The sequence below is a fragment of the Trypanosoma cruzi genome, genomic scaffold, assembly GCF_000209065.1.
Source record: "Trypanosoma cruzi strain CL Brener 1047053516723 genomic scaffold, whole genome shotgun sequence".
Classification (NCBI taxonomy): domain Eukaryota; phylum Euglenozoa; class Kinetoplastea; order Trypanosomatida; family Trypanosomatidae; genus Trypanosoma; species Trypanosoma cruzi.
In genome coordinates, this window is record NW_001849576.1 from 635,727 (window position 1) to 657,717 (window position 21,991).

The window sequence follows — 21,991 nt, forward strand, 5'->3', positions numbered from 1 at the left end:
CGGTGTATGTATGTGTATGTGCGTCTAAGAAATCGAACAAACACACAACCAATGCCATACTACTATATGGTGGCCCACATCGGCAACCAACACGGGAGGAGTTATGCGCATCGGAAATACAACCAATTTCAAACAAAAAGTCAAACGGAGCCCATACAGCACATGCATATGGAGAACGGCACCCATTGAAATGGATGATTTTCTATTGGGCATCCAATGCTGAGTGCGGGCCACGCAGGAGGAAGCGCATTCGCCTTGCAGCGCAACGCCGTCCACACCGCAACTCCATGGAGTGTTGCCACGACGGCAGTAGAGGCAAGCAGAAGAAGCAGCGGACAGGGACAAGCAGCAGCAGTAGCGTCATCACCGGGAGTCGGAGGCGTGTCCTACCTGCAGCCGAGAGAAGCTTCTTCTCCGCCTCCTGCGGTGCATCCCGGCCGGATCCACTTCTCCTCTGGCGACGGATGCTTCTGAGGAGCAGCCGTGTCTACGTCCTTCGGTGGTGTGCCGCGGCTGGTCTCAATGCTCTCCGCAACGGGGACGGGTGCCCCTGGCAATCCTTGTTCAGTAGATGCCAGTGAAACCGTCCTGCACCACATGCTCTCTCCTCGCCGTCCCACGAAACTATTGGAAGCAGGTTGCCGCTGGTGAAAGATATCGTGCACACCTCTGCGTGGTCACGGCAAATAACGTTTTCCCCATCGTAGCGCGGAGCGGTCCACGTAGTCGTCGCCCCGGCCGTGCATGGGACCAACGGACGTTACCCTCTTCAGTCACTTTCAGACGCACCCGCATGCCGAGGCACCGCAATGCCGCATGCATGGAAGCACTGAGATGTGTCTCCTCCAGATCTCTCGCGTCCGTCGTGTTGGTGGAAAACTTGTCCAGACACCACGAAGAGGGCTTGTCCCCAGGCATCGCAGACAAATATTCTCCCCTCCCAAATAACAGCGGCAGCATCCCTCACATCCAATGCGGGATAAATGATGGGGCAACTTTCCATCGGGCATTTGGCTGACCTTTCATGGATACTCCCCAAATACCAACCGCGGGAATACCGATCCAACGTGCAGCGTCTGGCAGAAAACGCCCAATACGCAAAGCACGTAGCAATATTCACTCATGTTCGGTGCGGAGCGCTTCCTCTGCAGTCGCCAGCACCCTCAATCGGTGACATCCACTCATCCCTCGCGCGGCGCTGCGACCAATGCGACTCCAGCGTCCTCCCGTCCCCATCGTCATCCTGCAGTTCCAAGCCATCAATGTCGTCGCAGTCATGGTGCTCCCTCGCAGCCATCGCGGCATTCGTCGAGTGCACCACCACCGACAACGCCCTGCCACGGACAGCACCATTCCTCACCATGCTGCGGCTGGCCATGTGTGGGCAGTTGAACCCGACAGCATGGGCCATCAAGTGCGCGGCGATGCGGGTGGCGATGCGTCCGTGAAATGAAACTGACGGGAAATGTGCATGGCGCCAGCGACGGCACGGCCATCCTCCAGCGTGGCGCACGGCAGTGCCCACACACCACCAAGCGCCGCAGCCACGCACTGCACCGTTTTAGCATTGGCAACACCAGTGGAACGATGCCCAGCACACACCGTGAACCAACTGCAAACGCCGCCCGTGGCAAATGAGGACACAGTCAGCGGACCCTCCAGTGGCTGGAAGAGCAGACGATCCGCATGCGGGTTTACAGCAGCAGGGACAGTCTACTCGGCAAGAAGGTTACCGTTCACAGAGGATAGAACATCATCCTCAGAGTGGCGATTTTCATTCAATGAATTCATTGCGTAACACCGGGAGAAGCCGCAGTGCCTCCTGCTGTCACACGGATCCGTTGTTGGCACCTTAATGCGGACGGTCACCCATGGGTCCTTCCAGACGCCGCTGCACACATGCAACACATCCTGCGCCCTGAGATGCATTCTCCCCACCGTAGACAAGACAAACCTCGCCGTCGGAGAAGACCACATCGTCAAAGAATCAGGAATACTTCAGGGAGACAACAAAGCAACCGCCGACAAATCACATCGCAAAGATCATCACAAACAGAAGAAGCGGCGCTGGAGGCCGTAATATTAACGTGAATCAACCGACGCATGCCATAAGCCAAAGACAATCTAATTGACTCGAGAAGAATAAAAGAGGCTGACAAACTCTCCCGGAAGAATAGAAAAAATATGAAACAAAAAAAAAAAGATTCGGGTCTCCGCAGTCAAAACAAACTGCCAATCAAAAAAGCGCGAGAAAGGTGGACTCAACCACAACATAATTAAAACAATAAAAAAAGAAGAAAAACAAGTCAAAGCGTGGGACGACCAGCGCACACACACTCTCATTGCTCCCGTAAAGCAAAACACACACACAGAGGGAGAGAGAGAGGTCGCCCACTCAATGCAATAAAAACAAACAGAAACAGTTACGGTGCTCCGCCCATGCAGCCAGGCAGGACGGCAGCGGTGCGTGTCGTGCAAAAGAGAGCACCAACGGGCATGCATGGGCGTGCATGCATATATACAATGGGCACATTATGTGTGTGCCTCGTGGGGTGAGGTGAGGGCGAGAGTCCATGCAAGGGGACACACAGAGAGAGAAGGACGAGTGTGTGTGCGGGCGGTGCACGGCTCTCCCTCCCTCACTCTCACGCGGCCACCACCGCAGCAGCAGCCGCACACGCAACAACAAGAAGAAGCAAAAGAGGGGGGGTGGTGTGGGAGGCCGCGGTGCTGCCGTCACTGTTTTGTGTGTTCGTCGTATCAGTTGTGTTGGCGGTTACTGTCGTTGCTTTTGTATCTTCCCCAGTCCCTTCTGAGCCTTTGTCTCGGTGGCTTTGTGGTGTGGCCGCGGTCTCAGGCGACGGAACATTTTTTTTATCTTCACTCGTGGTGTCTTCGCCATCCTGCTTGCGGGAATCAACACTGTCTTCTGGAGGTGATGGAAGATTTCCTTCCGCAGGCAGTGTTTGCTCTCCATTAACTGTTGTGAGTGCGTTCCCTGCTGCAGGTGTATTTTCGTCGGTGGTCTTTTTTTCAAATTCCGTTTGCGTAGGATTGGTTTTTGATTCCTGACTGCTGGAAGGAGAAATGTCCTCTGCAGATATAATTGCCTGGTGCATTTCCTGATCACTCCCACTTAAATTCTTTTCCCTGGAATCTGGGCCTGGTGCAATTGCTACTTCTTGAACACTCTGCATTTCATTACTTTTTTCTTTTTCCGCTTTTGTCTCTTCATCATCATCATCATCATCAGCTTCCTGTATAACTACGGGAGTTAAATTTTCTTCTCCACCTGGCGCTCCACCTTGTAAGCCTTGGGGTCCTTCTGGAGAAATTACAATTTCTTTTGATTCCAGCGGAAGATCAGCACCACTCCCACGACCTGCTGTCTCCTCCTCTTCAGTACAGACACCGCCGACACCGCACCACAGCACGCAGAGGGCACACACCAGCAGCACACGGCAAGTCATCATCATCGCCATCACACCTGCCACTTGCGTGTAGCCTTCAGCACAAACTAACGCCCCGTCAATGCAGAGCAAAAAGAGAGACACGGCCGCTACACCACACACAGCCACCGCACAGTTACAAATGGCAATGCACACACCATGAGGCAGATGGAATCAGTGCAATTGCTGAACTCACACACCGCCCTGCAAACCAGAAGTTAAAAATGCAGTAAAAAAGAACAACAACAGTTTTGAGATTCCGGCATGACTCCCAAAAAGTAAAAAAGTGCAAAATCGATCAGGCAAGACGTTTATTGTATTTGCCAGGAAGCAAAATGTAAACGACCACTGGTTAGTGTATACTTGATGCATGGACTGAATAAAGCAAAAAAATTTTTAATGTTCCACCAGCCCACACAAAACACTCTTCACATTTCATTGCGGCATCAAGCCCGTTCCTCCGTTCCTCCTCTTGTGCAGTCCGTGGGACGCACAGCAATGGGGCCGGCACGGCGTGTACGCAAAGGAAGGCAACAAAAGGTAGAAGCACGTCACTCATGACAAAGTACGACAAACGAGCATTGGGGAAAAACACAGGGATGCTGATTATTCCAATAGGGCAAAAGCAGCAAAAATGAATAAACAAAAGAAAATTAAAAGACTTAAATTATTGACAAAACTCAGTGGGTAATGCTAGCAAGCTGCACAGTTATTGCTCCACAAAAAGCCGCAATTCCACCCTCCCTCACACCTCAGCAGAGCGCCGCAGTGCCCCACAGCCCCAGAAGCAGAAGCAACAACACCCGAGACACACACCCATGCACGGTGATGTCACCAATTTCGGCCATGGTTAACAAATCCTTGAAATGCCCGAGCTCACAAAAAACATTGCTCACAAGTGATGCTGCGTTGTGCTCCGATGGGATCTCTGGTTTCCCAGACGTTGTGTGCAAATAATCCTGTGCGGCATCACCGCCACCCGACAAGTTATCACTCGTTCAACATTTGCTAGGGCTGTTCTGGGCTCAGGCGTGGCTGTTGTGCCATTTAAGGGCATTAGATCACTGTCGCTGAGTGAACCGGGATCGCTGCCCGTGGCCACGGCGGTGCGGGCACACGTGTCCCATTCATGCTCAACGTCTGGTTAGTCGCTGTCAAGTGTGTTGGCGGTGGACGGCTCGTTGCCTCTCGCTGAGCATGAATAGGATCCGCTGCGCTGCCACTTGACTCCCCGGACAGCCGCGCTCCCTGTGGTGCCTCACCGCGCAGCTGCTGGCAGCCTTGCCTGCTCCTGCCGAGCGGAGTGTCCTGCCACTGAGCATGGCCACAGACAGTTCCCAGTTCCCCGCCTGGCAGCAGCATCCCAATCGCCCACACGAGTTACTGTCGCCACAGATACCCTCTCGGTGATGGAGGCGCTATGCCTTGGCTCGCTGGCGGCGCACGACGACGCCACCGAGAAGAGTTGCACCGTGCCGCATTCAATGGCGGATTGAGGTCGCACTGTTGGCTCCACATTTCCCCACGACGCTGCGGAATCCCACGCAGCGCGACAGCGGACGCTGATGCCGTCATGGCTCGATCCCTCCCGCAGGACTGCGTCAATGCCTGGCACGTGGGCTTCCTCACTGCAGTGAAGCGACGGAACCTAAAGAAATTCCAGGAGGAAAATGAAGCCGCACACCGCGTGACAGGAGCCTGTCGGTGTGGCGGGGCTCTGTTCCTGGTGTTGGCCGGGACATCGTGCCGCTAGCCACGGCGTGCGTGCGCGATGCGACTCCTGCCCGCTCGTTGGCGGGCCCGCACGCGCCCTGCGTATCACAAGGAACTCTCTGTGTCGGTGGTGCCGCCCTTTCTTACTGCGGTGCGCGGCCCGCCTCTGCCTCCGCCGGAACCTCTTCCCGACGTGAGCACCGCGACTCCTTGTCGACCAGCGAGCGGCGGATTGACGTCCTCCCGCCCAACATGCGGCATAATGCGCTCGTCCGTCCACAATATGAGGGCACATGTTTGACGTGCTCAGCCTGGCGCTCCGATAGTTAGACAGGCCTCACATGCGGATGCCACGATGGCGCCACCGTTTTCTTAGCAGGCACCTCGCGCGCAGGTCGCCACCGAATTCGCCAAGCATGCCGGCAGGCAAGACACGCAGGAAGCACAACCGCGGGCACTCGAGATGGACCAGGCGCTTTCGCCACCGCCTCATCACAGACGCCATGGGCTGCTGATTCCCGACGGACCACGGGAGACTCCGCCTCATCCACTGTGGTAATGCCCTCGTCGTTGATAATATGGATTGTGACTGTTTGGGACTGCCCCAGCGTGCACGACGGCTCGTTTGCGACGGCATGCTTACCACGTTATTGCTGACGGCCTTCGCGTCACTCACAGGTAGCCAGCACAACCAAAACAAGAAAATAAGCTGCTTTGTGATCAATATTAGCCCCTGGCTCAGCCGGCCACCTCAACGTGGTGCCAGGGTCTAGTACTCTTTGCTAGGGAGGAAGCCGAGCGCCTGCTGCCCATCCGCTGCACGCGGAGAGGCAGGAGACGCCGCACAAACGGGTCGGAAGGGCACCAGATGGAGCCATTTACATGGCTGCCCGCGGAGCGGTATTTCTATCCGCTGCTGAATTCCATCGGCGCTTATCAGCGCTATACATACCGTTTGCGTGCCGTATGTGACGCGCAACGACAAAAGCTACTGCTAAGCGGAGACATTGAGCAGAACCCAGGCCCCATAGCAGTACTCCAGATGAACGTTTCTTGCCTCACGCCGTCAAAACTCGCAACATTAATGGCGCAAGGAGCAGACATAATAGCCATTCAGGAGACTTGGAAGTCGTCAGAGCAGATCGCCAGCATGCACACTGGAGATTATGTGCTCTATGCACAGTCGCGCATCGGCAAGGGAGGCGGTGTGGCGGTGCTGGTGCGGAAAACTCTCCGCTCCAAGCGTATACCTCTCACCATCCCCCAGCATGACACCTGCCTTGAAGTGGTGGTGGTCCAGGTTGCTCTGGACCAGAACCGTGATCTTATTGTAGCGAGTGCCTATATGAGACCACCACCGCAAGTAACGCAATCCTTCAGGCGGTTAGTAAACTGCTTTCCAGCCTCGTCGCCGCTCCTGCTGTGCGGGGATTTCAACATGCATCACCCACAGTGGGAGCCATTCTTGGAGACTTCTCCAAGCGAGGTTGCTGCAGAGTTTTTATAACTGTGCACGGATGCGGGACTCACCTTGGTTAACACCCCTGGTGAGGTCACGTATGCCCGTGGCACAAGAGAACGATCCTGTATCGATCTGACATGGTCAAAGCATTTGACTGTGTCGGATTGGTCAGCTTCCGTGTCGCCGCTTAGTGATCATTATATGCTGACATTTACGCTGCATCAGGCATTTAAGGATACCATACCTTCGGCACCTAGGATATTCTACAGTTGGGGGAAGTGCAAGTGGGATTTATTCGTCAAGGACTTCGACGCACAACTTCCGGCATATGACTATAAAAAGCAGTCCACCGGCATTAAAGCTTTCACGAGAGCGCTTATAACTTCGTATCGACGGCATTGCCCCCGCGGCATGCACAAGGACGGTCCCAGGCTTTGGGACGACACTCTCATGGAGGCAGAGCGGATGGCTACCGACAGCAAGGCCCGCTATCTACAGTTACCGACGCCCGACCGAGAGGCAGAAATGCAACGGACAAGGAGTCAATTCTTCCTCCTACTCCGAGAGCGCTTGCGCAACACGTATCTACGTCGCATCAGCAAGTTAAATCCAGGCGAGCCACTCGCATGGAAATACATTTCCGGACGAAAAAAGGCATCACTTCCATCTCCCACATCAATGTTATTAGGAGATGGTCAACACACTTACAAAACAGCAAGGAGAGCAGCGAATGCTCTCAATCGCATCTTTCTTCCATTTCACCCCTCCCACAAGGCAGTTAGGTTTTCCAAAGGCATCAACAGACAGAACATATCTTTGAACATTAATGCTTCTTTTCTTTTTGGGCAGCAGAACAACAACGAGTCTGCCGCTACATTTACGTCAGGTTCTTCACTCTCATCTAGTTCTGAGCCACAGGATAAAAACGAAGCTGCCACCACATCTGGTTTAGTTGCTCATCTTCACACCCCTCTTGATGCACATTTTAATCGTACGGAACTGCTTGCTGCGCTACGTAATACGCCGTATGGCAAGGCCCCCGGACCGGATGAAGTCCACAGTGAGGCGCTGCGACATACTTCTTCAAAGGGCCTCCGATTCCTTCTTCGTTGCATTAACCACAGTTGGACGACCGGTACGATTCCGGTTGAGTGGAGACGCGCTACCATCGTTCCGCTCTTAAAACCCGGTAAGTCGCCGGAACTGCTTGAGTCATATCGACCCATCAGCCTTACCTCCATTGTGAGTAAGGTTGCTGAGAAAATGGTACTGAAGAGATTGCTTTGGGTGTGGACGCCGCACCCCCACCAGTATGCATATCGTAGTATGCGTACTACGACGATGCAGCTGGCACACCTGACACACGAAGTGGAGCATAATAGAAATCACTATTTCCAAGTGGGCCTTCCCAAGAAGAGCGGTATTGGCAATCAACTCCACTACAGACCCCATCGGACCCTGCTGGTGTTGGCTGATTTCAGCAAGGCTTTTGACTCCATAGATCATCGAGTCCTCAGTCGCTTGCTGGCTAATATTCCGGGGGTGAATTGTCGAAGGTGGCTTAGAAACTTTCTATGTGGTCGCTACGCGAAGACACGAGTTGGCCACAGACACAGCGATCGGCGTCCCATGCTGCGAGGAGTTCCTCAGGGGTCCGTGCTGGGACCGTATTTGTTCTCCCTTTACGTACACCCACCTCTCAATCCGCTGAACAGCTTTGCGGGTGTCGCAGCAGACATGTATGCGGACGACCTCTCTATTATCGTTAAGGGGCAGTCCCGGGAAGACGCCATTCCCACTGCCAACATGGTTCTTGGAAAGCTGCATGCGTGGAGTCAGGAAAATGGCCTGGCCATCAACCCGTCAAAGTGTGAAGCTGCTTGGTTCACACTATCCACGCACACGGAGTCAGATTATGATCGTGAAGGAAGGTGGCCCCTGGTAGTGGCTGGATGTCAAATCCCAGTCATGACCATGGGGGCATCGCGAGCTACGAAGCTTCTCGGCATGGATCTCGATCCACGACTGACGCTAAATGTGGCGGCCACCAAGCAATGCGCTGCCACTTCGCAACGGATATCGCAGCTACGCTGCATAGCGCACAAAGAGGCGGGACCATCTCCACATGACCTACGCACGTTCGTCATTGGATACGGTGCTTCCAAATTACGCTATGGCAGCGAGCTCATATGGGCAGTAGCGACGGATTCAGCGAAGAATGAGATGCAGAAGACGTACGCAACCCTAGCACGCATTGTCAGCGGAGTTCCGAGCACTGTCGACCCGGAATCCGCACTACTGGAGGCTAATATGCCGCCGCTCCACGTCCTTTGCCTGCGCGCACGGCTCTCAATATTTGAGAACACACGCGCATGTCAGACGGACTGGATGCGGAGACCCCCGCCTGAGCCACCGCCTCGCGCCGGTTTCCGCATCTCGCCATTATCTCGGGACGAGCTATATGCCTTCGTAGACGCATACACAAAGGACTATGGCATCACCGAGAGCTCACCACGCGAAGAGCGGTTCTTTCGCAGCTCCATTCCTCCCTGGTTTGCGGCCTCCGCTCACCGGGTCACCATCGGTGTGGAACTTCCGATAGACCACTCAAAAACTGACGAAGAGGAGCTGATACGGGAAAAGCGCAGAGTCAGCGAAGAGGCTCTAGCGCTACACAGCCATCGTTCGTGGATACTTGCGACGGATGGCGGTGTCGACGTTCCCAAGTCAGCAGGGGTTGGAATACTGCTTTCATCCCTCAACTCATCGGAGATAATAGAAAAGCCCAGCATAAACTGCGGTGCACGCCCATGCAGCTACAGGACGGAATCCCGTGCGCTGCTTCTAGCCCTATAGAAGCTGATGATTCCTCGTATCCGCCACAGGCGTAAAGCCCTGCTTGTGGTTACGGACAGTCATTCCCTTCTAGCGGCTCTAAACAAGGGCCCGCTCAGTCAGACAGACTGGACGGAGGATCAGATCTGGCAGCGTCTCTTAACACTGACGTGTGCTGGCTGGTCCGTGCACCTGCAGTTTTGTTACGGACATTGTGGAGTGCATACTAACGAGCTTGCAGATCAGTATGCGAAGCAGACTATGGAAAGTGGACAATACACGGAGCAAGGAATCGCACCTTTATGGCATACGGATCTGCTGACATGTTTTACTACCCAGCTCACCAACAAGTGGCGTAGTACCATTCGTCAAGACACTCATCGCTACTTGCTTTGCGGCACAAGGCCATCAGATCTCAGCGGTAAGGACCTGATCACTCAGGAGGTTCTTCACCGTCAGGAACTGGTTCACCTCGCAAGGGCAAGGTGCAGGGAATCTGAGCTCTGGGGCCGACTATACTGGGCCGTGAGAGATTGCACGAACCAATGCCGATTCTGCAACATCTCACCGGAACGGTCTGCATATATGCGCTCTAACAACGATCCAACTGCACCGGGGACGGACACTGTTCCCCCGTCGGCAGGGGAAGAAGACGTCTCTCCAGTAAGGAGACGGACCCTCACACGCCGTCGGAAGGAGAAATGTCCGCACTGTGATTCTACATTGACGGGATTCTCGGGTCTCGTCAGTCACTGTCGGTTATTTCATCCGGAACATCCTCCACCGCTTCCCGAGCTCAAATGTGATTTCTGTGACATGGTTTTCCCCACACGGAGAAGCACCGCACAGCACAGAAGTCGCTGCGCACACAACCCAGACGCCACACGAAATCTAAACAGCAGTGCCAGGAGGCGATCTCTGCTGCCGCAGGATCAGCCAGCTTCCACAAGCACGCCAATCGGCCCGCAGGAAACCTTGCACCATCTGCTTCTAGAATGTCCAGGCACCTTGGCTGTGCTTCAACGGCTGGGCATTGAACGGGACCTTCGCCTCGAAAAGTTCTCTCAATGGCAGTTGCTTCACAGCAGGAAACCTTTGTCGTTGCTCGACCACCTCCTCAGCACCTAGATGGCATTGTATAGCTAGACGCGCTGGTAAGAGTAGAAAAAAAAAAAAAAAAGACACGCAGAAGCCCCACGACAGGACATCGTCGTACGCCTCAGGCACCACCGCTGCGTCGTCGTACCGACCACCTGCACAGCTGCAGCCCATGGCCGGTGACACCCGCTCAGACGCACAGAGTCTGCTCGGCCGTGCATCGAGTGCGAGCTGCTGCATTAATTATGCCCCTCTGGACAGGTGGAGATGCTCTGTTTGACGAAAAATTAGCGCAGTTTCTCATTTTTGAGGTGGAAAGGCTCCGCCACCCAACAGCAGCGTTGCGCGGCGAGAAGACATAATGCACCTCATGGTTGCGGCATAACGTGGATGCGTCTGGCAGGGATCTTTTTTCTTTCCATTATTCATAGATTGATTGGGTGATTGTTTTGTTGTGTTTATTTTATCGATTGTCGACGACAGCGGATTATCGAACTATCACGCTAGCCCGGGGGAGGATGCGTAACGGGTGCGTGTGCGTGTGTTTTGCGCCCGCCGCTGCAGCACCGAGTATGGGGGCTGGTGCTCTCTCTCTTTCATATCTATACTGTGTAATGAGTAAGTGCTCGACGATGGTGGTTGTTGTGCGGGCCATAGGATGCATTCAGGAAAACGTTAGGGAAAACAATCGATGAAGCCCTTCCGTGACGCGTCACCTCCTGGAGGTTGTGAGTGTGCGTTGCTGGCTGACATGAGGGAGGGCGTGGGGGTCACGGCTGTGCGGCTGCGCAGCCACCCATCGGACTCCGCCCCGACAGCGTCATTGATTGTTGGTTTTTTTCTATTTTTTGTGCGGGTGCCTGCAGTGACTCTCCCTCCTGTTGCACGAGGACTGTGTGGAGGGCATCCTTGTCGCTTTTTATGCTTCTGATGCTGTGTAGAAAGAAAAACGGGAGAAAGAACGAAGAATTATGCGGATTGATGTATGTATTTGTGGATGTATATACTGGTTTGTTCTTTTGGATTACTCTGGTGGTTTCCTCCTTTTAAGTCGCTACATGCGTGTTTAAGTGTTTGCTTTACTACGGCCACACACGGGTAGCGTGAGTCGCGGATATATTTTTCTTTTTGGTGTCATTTTATGTTATACGCTGACGCGGCCACGTTTTTCAAGCATCCACTCGCCGCAGCATGGTGCTTGATATTTTGGACTCGTTCCAGACGTAACGCGGGGCAGCGAAAGATATTTTGCTGCACATGTGTCTGCTGCATTAGTTCTGTTGAGGAGGTCTTCAACGTGAAAGAAGAGGGATGAACATTGCACGATTCCGTGGCCTGGAGGTGTTATTACCCCCTCCTTTTTTTATTGTTGGTGTGATCTCTGGTTCCCACTCGTATCTGCCCCGATTGCTTCCACTGAGTGGATCCGCGCCTTGACCATCCTCTTGTTTGCGGGAGGAAAAACACATTGCGAGCGACGAAACCACACGTCATGCATGCGGCGTTCAGGGAGGTACGTATTTGAGGTGGAGTGCACGTATGTGGATGTCATGTGAGACGAAGCGGGGGTTGACTGCCCAACCGTCACTCCTTTTCTGGAGAGTGTGCTCTTATTTTTTTTTGTCGCCCTTTTGTGTCAGGGCACGGCGGGATTGGACAGCACCGTCCCACGAAATGTATTGCGCACATACACACTCTCATGCCACTGTAGCCCCGAATTCGGGTGTAAAACCCAAATTTCAGCTGCTTTTTGCATTGGCGCAATTATTCTTTTACTTCTTTATTAGCTGACGCCATTCTGTCCGGCGTGCTCCTTTGATTGGATTGTGTGGGATCGCTCGCCGAAGTCATCGGAGAAAACAGACCGACTTTTTACGTATTTAAATGCCATCTTGCGCGCAGGTATTTTCTTACGTTCTGTTGGGCACTTAAGTCGCGAGGAATCCGGAACTATCCGTGCGTGGAATTTTTCCTGTCATGTGGACTGCAGGCAACACCGAGGAGCTGCCACTTTGACTCCGCAGAGTTATTGTGTCTCTTCGCGGGGTTGGCAGGGAAATTCCATGCAGCCTGCTACTGCTGGTGTGTCCTTAGATGCTACTCCATGCGAATAATGTGCTTCAGCGAGTGAGGGTGTTGATTGGGTTTGTGTGCACTCTGATTCTGTTTCCTACTTTGTGCGGGCACGCAACACCTGAGTGGTGGGAAAATGGAGCGGGGCGATGCCTGGCCACGTCTCGCCCATTGTTCAGTGCACGATAGTGTGGCGCGTATTGTGGTGCTGGCTCTCCGATGTGACTGCGGTCTCCTGCGCGGCAATGGCGGTGTGTGGAGGAGAGTGTTGGCCCGCGGCGTGACGGTGGGTTGTGTTTTCCTTTTATTCTTTTTACTTCCCTCTGCAAAGGTGACACTCATTACTAGTGTTAGTGATAGGGGAAACAGACAAAGTGAATAAAATAAAACAAAATAAAAAGGAGTATAATGTGGCGGTGTTGTGGTTGGTTGCACGTTGCGTTGCTGCGGGGGCTGTGGGCCTTGACTGCTTCACCGACAGGCGTTGCAGTGCGGCTGCATGGCGCAGCGACCACCGAGCCGTGCGAGTGCCACGCCCAACGCCATTGGGACTGCGGGACGAAACAGCCGCGACTGTCCTTTGGAGCCAGCGGCACCTGCTGGCCGCAGTTGGGCGGTGCGAGTGGGATGCCTCACCGCACGGGTGTTGTGATGGCATCTCGCCGTGGCATCTCCGGCGATGGTTCCGACGCTGCAGCTTGCGGAGGAGTTGAGGAAACGCAGCGACCAGAGTGGACTCTTGACAGTCGGCTGGATAAAGTACTGCTGGAGGAAAAGGAACGCACCATGAAAATGCGGCTGAATGATTTCCTTCGGAATTATTTTGACGGCAGGGGCGTTGTGGAATGCTATAGGAACGCCTATATGGAGGACTTTTTAATTAGTCCCAATGAGTTCATCAAAGACGAAGTGTTATGGGACACAATAAAGGCATCGCCGCCATACCAAGAGCTGAAAAAAGAGCGTGAGGAGTATTACGTGCTATTGGGGGCTTCAAATGAGCTTTCACACGAACATCTTTTCACTCTCAGGCAATGGAGGGAATAAAAAAAAAAGGATACGGTCATTCCTCTTGCAAGGGCACAAATAAACAAAGCCTACTCTTATGTACTGAGAGGAGAGAGGCGGAAAGCAGAAGAAAAGGGAAGGCGAGAACGACAAAGTCTGGGAATTGATGTTTCCACCAGGACTGATGATGCGGTGTTTAAAGGAAGGGTTCGCGTGGATAAAATGAAACTGAATGAATTTCTTGAGATGGAATTGGAAGGCAGGGGTGCTTTGGATGCCAATCAGGATGTCTTACTGGAGGAGTTTTTTAAGGACCCCAAGAAGTATATTTGCGATGCGGGAGTATTGGGCGAAATGCAGGCATCGGATCGTTACAAGAGGATGGAGAGGGCTGTGAGGGATGAAATGGATATGGTTGAAGATGTGCACAAGCTTTACAAAAATGGCATGTACTATCTACTGAATTGGTTGGCAGCTTCTGCGGAGGTAAAGGCAAGCGTTCATGCAGTCACTAAAAGGTTTTTGGAGGCAGCTGCCGAGGAAGCGAGGAAAACAAAGAAGTCGAGTGCACCGAGATACCTGGAGGGATGCTACGAGTCTGTGTACAATGCGAGGTGGCATCATGTCGTGGAGGTTTCTGGCGGCGAGGGGACGGGAATGGAAGTGAGGGAGGGGGAACCACCGCAGTCATGGAATTGCAAGGCAGTTGGCGACACTCTCGAAAAGGATGACGGTGTGCAGCAATCCGGTGCAGCACGTCCCAGGCTGATGGTGCTCACCTCGGATAGGGGATGGCCGTACTCGTGGAAATGGAAGGAGAATAAATCCACCCATGACTGCTATGTGAACAGTGAGGTGGAGCGAGTGTGGCGGATCGTCAAGGGCGATCTAACCGAATTGCTCAGCACTCACGGTCGGAAGGACTTTGAGCCCAATTGGCGTCTGTTGATTGGGACGCCCGGGATCGGGAAGTCGATGAATGCCGGTTCGTACCTCCTCTACCAGCTGCTGCACTGCGACGTGGAGAAACTCCAAGTGGTTGCGTACAGTTTTGGTGGAAGCACGATGTACGTGTTTGACAAGACCATCAAGACGGTGACAAAATACGTGGGTAGAGGAGCATCCAGGAATGCTTTGTATGATTTAAGGGCTTTGGAGATGAAGGGGTATGTTATCTACGATGTGACAGAGAAAGGGAAGCCAGCGAGTTGGCTTGCGCCTTGTGGTGAATGGGGCATGATTGTGGTGGCATCGCCAAAAGTGGGCAACTATGATAAATGGGAGACGCAAGCAAGAGCCGAGCGAATCATCATGAATTGCCCCGACGAGATGGATGTGAAGGCGATGTGCGCATGGATGAAGCGTGACGAGACTAAGGAGAAAAAAGCGGAATGCTGGAAGATGGTTGAAGAACGCATGGAAAAAGTGGGGCCGATTCCACGTTACATCTTTGATGCGAATAAATTCATTGCACACTCTGCTGCCATTGAGGATGCCTTGGATGGGATCAATTTCCGGGATGGTGAAAAGCACTTTATACCTCGGGGGGTGAGACTGTGGTATTCTGAGAATCCGTCTCAAAAGCTCGTGAGGGTTGTCCGAGCAAGAGGAGAAGTTGGTACTGAGGGATTTCTCAACGCACCGATATCTGTTTGCCTCGGGCGTCGAATACCGCACCATTTTGGGAAACGTGATAGGTGAGAAGGATATATATATAGTTCCGTTGCTGGTATTGGGGAAGAGGAATACTCTTTTTTCTGAACGTATGGAAGGTTTGGCTTGCGCGCGTTTATGTTTGGGGAGTTTGTCGGTGCATTAGTAGAGGAGGTTAAGGAGCTGAGGCCACCAGCACGCCGTCGAAGACAGTGCGCGGTGCTGGAGGTGAACTCTGAAGGGCACCCCGCCGAGTCTTATGTGGAGTGGTTGCAATGGAATACCATACAAATACTAATATAAAGCATCGGCTGCTCTACACACCGGTGGGTGCAACCTTTCCGCTGGTGGACGCCTTTTTTCTTCTCGGAGTCCAATCCAATGACGGTGGTTGGGCTGCGGATAACTACGGCGGGTGGGCACCACACCACCGCCAGCACTGCGAGGCAGTTCACTGAGCGTATGGCGGCATATTTTAATGGCTGGGGGAATCATCCCGAGACATGTCGTGGGAGATTATTTATGTACAGCACGCCGATGAGTGACTGGCAGAGATGTGATGTCGTCAATTCCAATAATGTGAGCGACGAGAGCCGTGAGATTCGGCGTTTTGGAAGGAAGAGGTGCGCCAGTACCAAGTGTCAATATCAAAAAAAGTTTTAAAAAATGTCGTGGGAGTTTTAACTTCGTGAAGCAAAAAGGCTCAGAAGAGAAAATGAAAGAAATAATTGAGGAGGTTAGCGCAGTGCGTTTATGATGAATTATGTTAGGGAGCATTTTAACTATTTTTATATTTTTGTGTTTTTACGAGGGTTTGGTCAGGGAACGCCTTTCTTCCGAGGGAATCATTGCGGTCAAGAGTGTCGCACCACTAAATTATTTTTTCATTTTATTTTGTTTTTACTTCTGTGAAGGCTCCGTCGCCCCTGGAGGCCTTTGCGGGATGTGGGGGCCGCACAATTTCTCTTTATTTTTATGGGAGTTTGTGAGAAGAATGCCTGCGAGGATGGCTGGCTGCCCGAATAAATTTATATATCGATGCAACGGAGATGTCTCTGCGGGATTTCTTCCTCTTTTATCGTACAGTCTTTTGGAAGACCGCGATTGAGGGAGTCAGGGAGCCGAGAGCCGTACGACGAAATTATTTTTTCCTTTTCTTTTTTTTATTTCTTGTTTCACAGCCGTGCCATATTCCTGCATGTTGATGTGAATTAATGGCAGTGATTTTTTTACACGGCGACGGAGTGCAGCGACATCGTGGCCCGCATGTTGGACCTGGTACGCCAGCATGGCGATGCCCAGGTGCAGCTTGCCTTCATTGATGAACACAGGCCGTTGGATGCGGTGGTAACCGTCGCTGCAACCATGACATGTTTGCGATTGGTTTCAGCAAAGATTGCCAAGCACTGGAGGGCTCGACCGTTGCGGGGCACTTTGCGAATCGTTGGGCGTTTCAAGTACCAAATTTCGATTCTCAAGTGCTCCTGCCCATCGTGTGGGGGCGGCCCGGGAGTTGGGGGCAAGCAAGGGCTCGTCATTGCGGAAAGGCAGATATTAAACTCGGACTACACCCACGCCGTTGCGGACGTACAGAATTGGACTGCTCAGATTTACTTTCAGACGGAAGAGGCGCCCACCTCTCGGAGAGGGCCGCCAGATGGCCCCACGCATGCACGGCGATGGCGGAAACACACAGCCAAATCAACCGCATCGTTTGATGGCCTGGGGCGTTCCAGCATCCGCGCTTCCCCAACCCAATCTTGCGGGGGAGAGACGGCGGGTCAACACTCAGAATTCTCAGAGCAATTCGGGAAAATACATTTTTCTTTTTTTTGCCGTCGCCTCCCCACCGTCCCCCGTGAAAGAAAATTTTGGTTTGGAAGGTCGAGTGCTGCATTTTCTTGCATTGGAGGTCACCATCTGGGCTCCGCGTGTGTGGAATGAGGGCATCTCCGAAGTCGTCGTTAATCTCCGGAGCGCATACAGTTATAAATGCTTGCACCAGGCGGATGCTCAGGTTCAGCCAGCCTTTGACGGTTTGGTATCGTGCAGGCGCGCGTTGGAGATAGAGCGGGATCCTGCAGATCGTTTCATGGATTTGTTTAGGGCCCTACTGCAGACCTTCCAGTTGCAGATGATGACTACTGAGTCCAGCGTCCCGATCTCCGAGCTGCGCGCCCGCCCACGCACGCAACAGCAAAGATCGTTGCGATGCCGATTGTGACGTATTTATGGACGCGACGCATCCACGTGCAACGTCGGAGACGCAACCAGAGGAAGTTACTCGCAGCGCAGACGGCCGTCAAAAAATGGCAAAGGGGCTGCCCGCCGCTTATAGGAGCGGAAGACGGCAGCCCCATCCATTCCGCCACCTCCCACTATTTGCACCGCACCGCCAACGCTCCACCCGATGTTTTGAATTGCCCGATGCAATCGTCGACAAGGGCAATGGAGCTTATCCGTAAACGACGCTCGACTGTGGTACGACGAATCGCCGACATCCCCGCTTTGGGCCAGTTATATGAGGAAAGCGAACGAGGTGGCTCGAGAGATGTGGGCGCCGTCAACGTGGGAGCAGAGAATGTCTCTAGCGGGGCATTTCACGCCTTTTTGCCGCACGCACGAACAGCCGATGAACGAGGAGAGCTGTGCGGTCTTTTAGATGGCAATCGAAGTGGCGCCATTGACCCGACGGCAGTAAGCCAGGATGCTGCGGTCCATGTTGGAAATGGAACGAACCCCGCCGGACATGATGATTCTGGGGTTACAAAAAGTTGCGGCGCGATAGGAGACGAAGCAAGCGCGCCCCTTGACAAAGGAAGAGATGAATCAAGTAATCCGCAGCCGGACCGATTGGAAGGAACGTGTTGTCTTACGACTCGCGTGGATAACGGCGAGTCGTTGGTCCGAGATTGCGGCCTTGACAGCCAACAATTTCACAATGGAGCCGGACGGAGCATAATTTTGGATTGGTCCGTCGCGCCGAAGACGGCGAGGGCGGATCCCCACCGCGCCTCGCGGTTCGTGAGGATACGAGGGCAGGACGCCTTCGACACCATAAAGCTATGCAGGACACTTCAAGAAAACGAAAAGCGCACGAATATTACTAATGCCGAAGTCGAACGAGCTCTGGCTCCTTGGGATGCCACGGCGCATTCCATAGAACGCGGTGCGTTGAGGCACGCTGCTCAAATCGTGGAGAAGTACAATTTGAATCCACACGTGATCTCGCGGTTGGCGAAGCACGTCGACCCGTTCGACCTTCCCCAGAATACTGTTCGATATTTGGGGAAGTACACCACACTGCTGACCCAGGTGTTGTCGCTGGTCGCATTGATGTGAAGGGAGACACTGCGGAAGGGCAGGAACCCTGGCTGAGAGCAGATGAGCGTTTTTTTTTTCATGATTTTCATCCTCACTCCGCTACAATTACGAGACGCGCGACAGGGACGCGTCTGGCCACTCCACAAGATGAACACGCTATCCCGCTACAGCAAGTCAACGTGCCCGTATTGAACTTAGAGTGGATCCAGAGCCGGTTGAACCCGGCCACCTTGGAGAGACTCATGCAAGTTTGGGGACTCGTCGGGCGGTCCCCTTTCCCTCCGTCTTCCTCCGGTAAAGCGCGCGAAGGCTCACGGAGGATTCCAACCGCTGACGCGAGATTGTTACGCAAAGCAGGAATTATCGAGGACGCTTCGTCTACAATAACAGGCGGATGGATAATACCCTTTTGGTTGTGGAGGAGAAAACCACCGGTTTACGACGAAGATGGATCGCGTGGCCACGCGACAAGAACAGAGACGACCCTTATGAGTCTAATGTTCCTCTTTTACACATTTCCCATTATTTGCCACCTGGATGGCTGAGGCCGCTTCCTGTCTAGACTTAAAGGCATCCTTTTTCAAGTCTCTTTACCGCGGGGGCTCGGCATCTTTTTGATGCCACGTGGAGGACGGCACGCTGGTGGAGCTTACACGGCTCCCAATGGGATACAAGGCCAGCCCAGAAATTCTCCAGATTATTATTACCTTGGCAATTGCGGGGCGAAGACGGTGGTTCACTGCCTCTGGGCTGCACCTCCATTGGTCCGTATCGACGTATGGATCGGTAATATACGCATTGCAGGGTCGTAAAGCGACGCGACATTGTGGGAAGCCCAAGTACTTCGGAATGCGGACAGCCGTTGCACCACGATGGGGGAGGATCGCGAATCGGGCGCCACGTAGTACATCTTTCTTGGGGTGCAGTTTGATCACACTCACCGGGCGGTATCCCTGAGTGACAAGTTTGTCCGGTCTGTATGCGCCATGCCGGCGGTCAATTCTTCAACCATCGCGGAAATGGAGATTACGGCGTCACGTTTTTTGTACGCGGCTGCCATTTTGGGCACGCGTTTATGCGACCACTACTTTTTCATCAAGGCAGTGCGACGACGATTATCCGCACTTAACCGGGGAATTGTGATGGAGACATCCCTTGCGAACCTTCCGCCGGCAGCGGTTGGTTTGGGCGAGAGTTTACGACAAATGATCGAGAATAACCGTAAGAGAAATAACAAGCCCACGGAAACGGCATCGGCCGCCATCATCACGGATGCATCGCTCCATGGTTGGGGAGCCGTTTTTATTCCAGACTCCGGCGACGTTAAAATTGCCGGGGTAAATGGGAGAAGAAGCCTTTTCTCATCATGCAGGCCGAGGCACGCGCGGTACGCTTAGCCTTATCGGTCTTTCCTGCCATCTTGCCATCCACCATGGACGTTTGGGTGGACAATACTTCGCTGCGAGGAGCGGCGAATAAAGGCAGCTCAAAATCACACGCCATGACGTGGGAGCTGCAACGAATATGTTTGTTTTTGGACTCTCGCGGAATACAGGCAACTTTTGCCTACGTGCGGTCTGCAGAAAACCCTGCAGACGGCATATCACGCGGTCGTGTTTTTACACTTCAGGACTTGGCGAAGGGAAGCGGCGGGGTCTTGTGGTTGGAGGACCCCAAAGTCTGCCACTTCGTAAGTAATAATATTTCAAATCCTAACTGAGGACAAAGGACCATGCTAATGGTCCACAGAATTCTATATATTGAATGAAAAGAAAACATTGAAGCAATTAACTAAAGAACCTTTTTTCCTAACTTGTTTGGTTTCCATAGATAATTTCAGGATCCGGCCAGCTGCCCGGACGATTATTCTGCCTTTTTAATTTCTGCTTTGCGCGGCGGTGTGTGAGTTCTGCAGTTGTAATGATTCCATCTTCCTTTTTTGGTGTGCGCTTCTTCTGACTGCTGCCATTTATTACCATGCGGTGGCTGTGCGTGGTGTGGCTGCTGTCTCTCTTTATTTCATTCTCATGCTCCTGCAGATCGAATCCGCGTTATTCAACAGCGATATTTTTGAAGATGATGTGCCGTGTTTTTTGTGTCGTGTTGGTTCTGGCACTACTGTGCTGCTGCTCGTGCGTGTTTGCCGCGAAGGTAGAGGAGGAGCAAGAGCCGCAGGTGATGCAGTGTGTGCGGGTGACGGTAATGTTGCGCGTTGGCAACTCCCTGGGAATTCATTGTGGTACGACTGCACGGATTCATCTACTGTTGTGGGACAAATAATTTGTGGCATGGGCGTCGGAAACTGTGCGTCCGAGGTTTCACAGAGTCGCACCAAAGATGGTGTGAAGGATGCTGTCATCACGATCAACGTTGATACGCCCACTCCAGACATCCTGGAGAATTGGTGGGAGCGTAACGTGGAGCCGAAGGCGGCCACCGTTGCAATTGTTCCGGCAAAACCTCCGGAAGCAGAACCTCCGGGCTCTGGAGAACACAAGGATTCTCGTGAAACATCTTCTAGACCGGATTGTGAATCTTCTCCTGCTGTCGTTGAGAATTCCACGGATGTCCCTCCTTCTTCTCTACCTGCAACTCCAGGCGGCGCTGGTGCTAACTCTGTTGCTGGCGCTGCGGCCACGACGGATCCTTCTGCTGCAGCCTTGGGAGCACTGGATTTCGCCCCCGCTGGTGAACTTCAAGGCCCTGCACATTCTGCCTCTGCTGCTTCTTCTCCTGCACCCGAATCTCTACCAGATCCAAAGCCCACAGAAGGCGGCGGCCACTCCTCCCATGACCATCCAGTGGAGCTGCAGGAAGAGACTGCTGCGCCACCGACTCAGTTGTCCCAGACCGGCGAGGACGGGGGTGCAGCGGGAGGCGCCGAAGAGGACACCGCCGCCAACACCACCGGCACTGTTTCCGGCGAAGGAAATGCTACGGCGGCAAGCATGCCGGCTCCCCTTTCCTCTGCGCCCACAACGAACGCTCTGGAGAACAGTGTGGGAACTGACGCCTGCTTCCATGGCACCCATCTGCATGCCCTGCCACCGCTTGTTCTGGCTGCGCTCACCTACGGGACACTGAACTGAAGAAGTGTATGCGGGCTATAAGTGTCAGCACTCAGCCACGTGGATCTGTGAGCTTCTTTTGTTTTACAGAGTAATAAGTAATAGAAAATAATGATTGTGTTTTTGCTTTATTTGCTTCTGCTGCCCTGCTGTGTGCTCCATTTTTCTGCTCCCTGTATCCGTCACTTGGCGCGCGTACCAGACACATTCGTATGCACGACACGCCCACAGCTGTTTGCGTGGGTGCACTTTTGTGTGAGCTGGTGCATGCACGCTGAAGCCATTTGTTGCAGCTTCTTGTGTTTTGT

At 53.2% G+C, this 21,991-nt stretch overlaps 2 protein-coding genes and 3 pseudogenes across 2 annotated transcripts, besides 8 other annotated features; 2 read left to right on the forward strand and 3 right to left on the reverse strand.

The window, feature by feature from the left end:
• Positions 1-4,504: part of a sequence feature (areas not merged during assembly with more than two copies in the genome that could not be assigned to a particular haplotype) that runs on past the window's edge.
• Positions 1,162-1,929, reverse strand: Tc00.1047053504081.156 (annotated as a pseudogene).
• Positions 2,646-3,482, reverse strand: Tc00.1047053504081.170 (mucin-associated surface protein (MASP), putative; the record flags this gene model as incomplete). Its single annotated transcript, XM_816314.1, has 1 exon — positions 2,646-3,482. The coding sequence occupies one exon, from the start codon at positions 3,480-3,482 to the stop codon at positions 2,646-2,648; it is 837 nt and encodes a 278-aa protein (XP_821407.1).
• Positions 3,232-3,252: a microsatellite.
• Tc00.1047053504081.195 lies at positions 4,195-4,596 on the reverse strand (annotated as a pseudogene).
• Positions 4,505-5,317: a sequence feature (areas merged during assembly that could not be assigned to a particular haplotype. This can correspond to areas where the two haplotypes were merged or to regions with more than two copies in the genome that were merged during assembly.).
• Positions 5,318-21,991: part of a sequence feature (areas not merged during assembly with more than two copies in the genome that could not be assigned to a particular haplotype) that runs on past the window's edge.
• Positions 5,894-10,639: a mobile genetic element.
• On the forward strand, positions 13,039-16,044 carry Tc00.1047053504081.220 (annotated as a pseudogene).
• Positions 16,270-16,452: a mobile genetic element.
• Positions 20,262-20,483: a mobile genetic element.
• Tc00.1047053504081.250 (90 kDa surface protein, putative) lies at positions 20,643-21,704 on the forward strand (the record flags this gene model as incomplete). The annotated part of the gene is made up of 1 exon (XM_816315.1): positions 20,643-21,704. One exon carries the CDS (start codon positions 20,643-20,645, stop codon positions 21,702-21,704), a length of 1,062 nt encoding a protein of 353 aa, XP_821408.1.
• Positions 21,978-21,991: part of a sequence feature (T-rich) that runs on past the window's edge.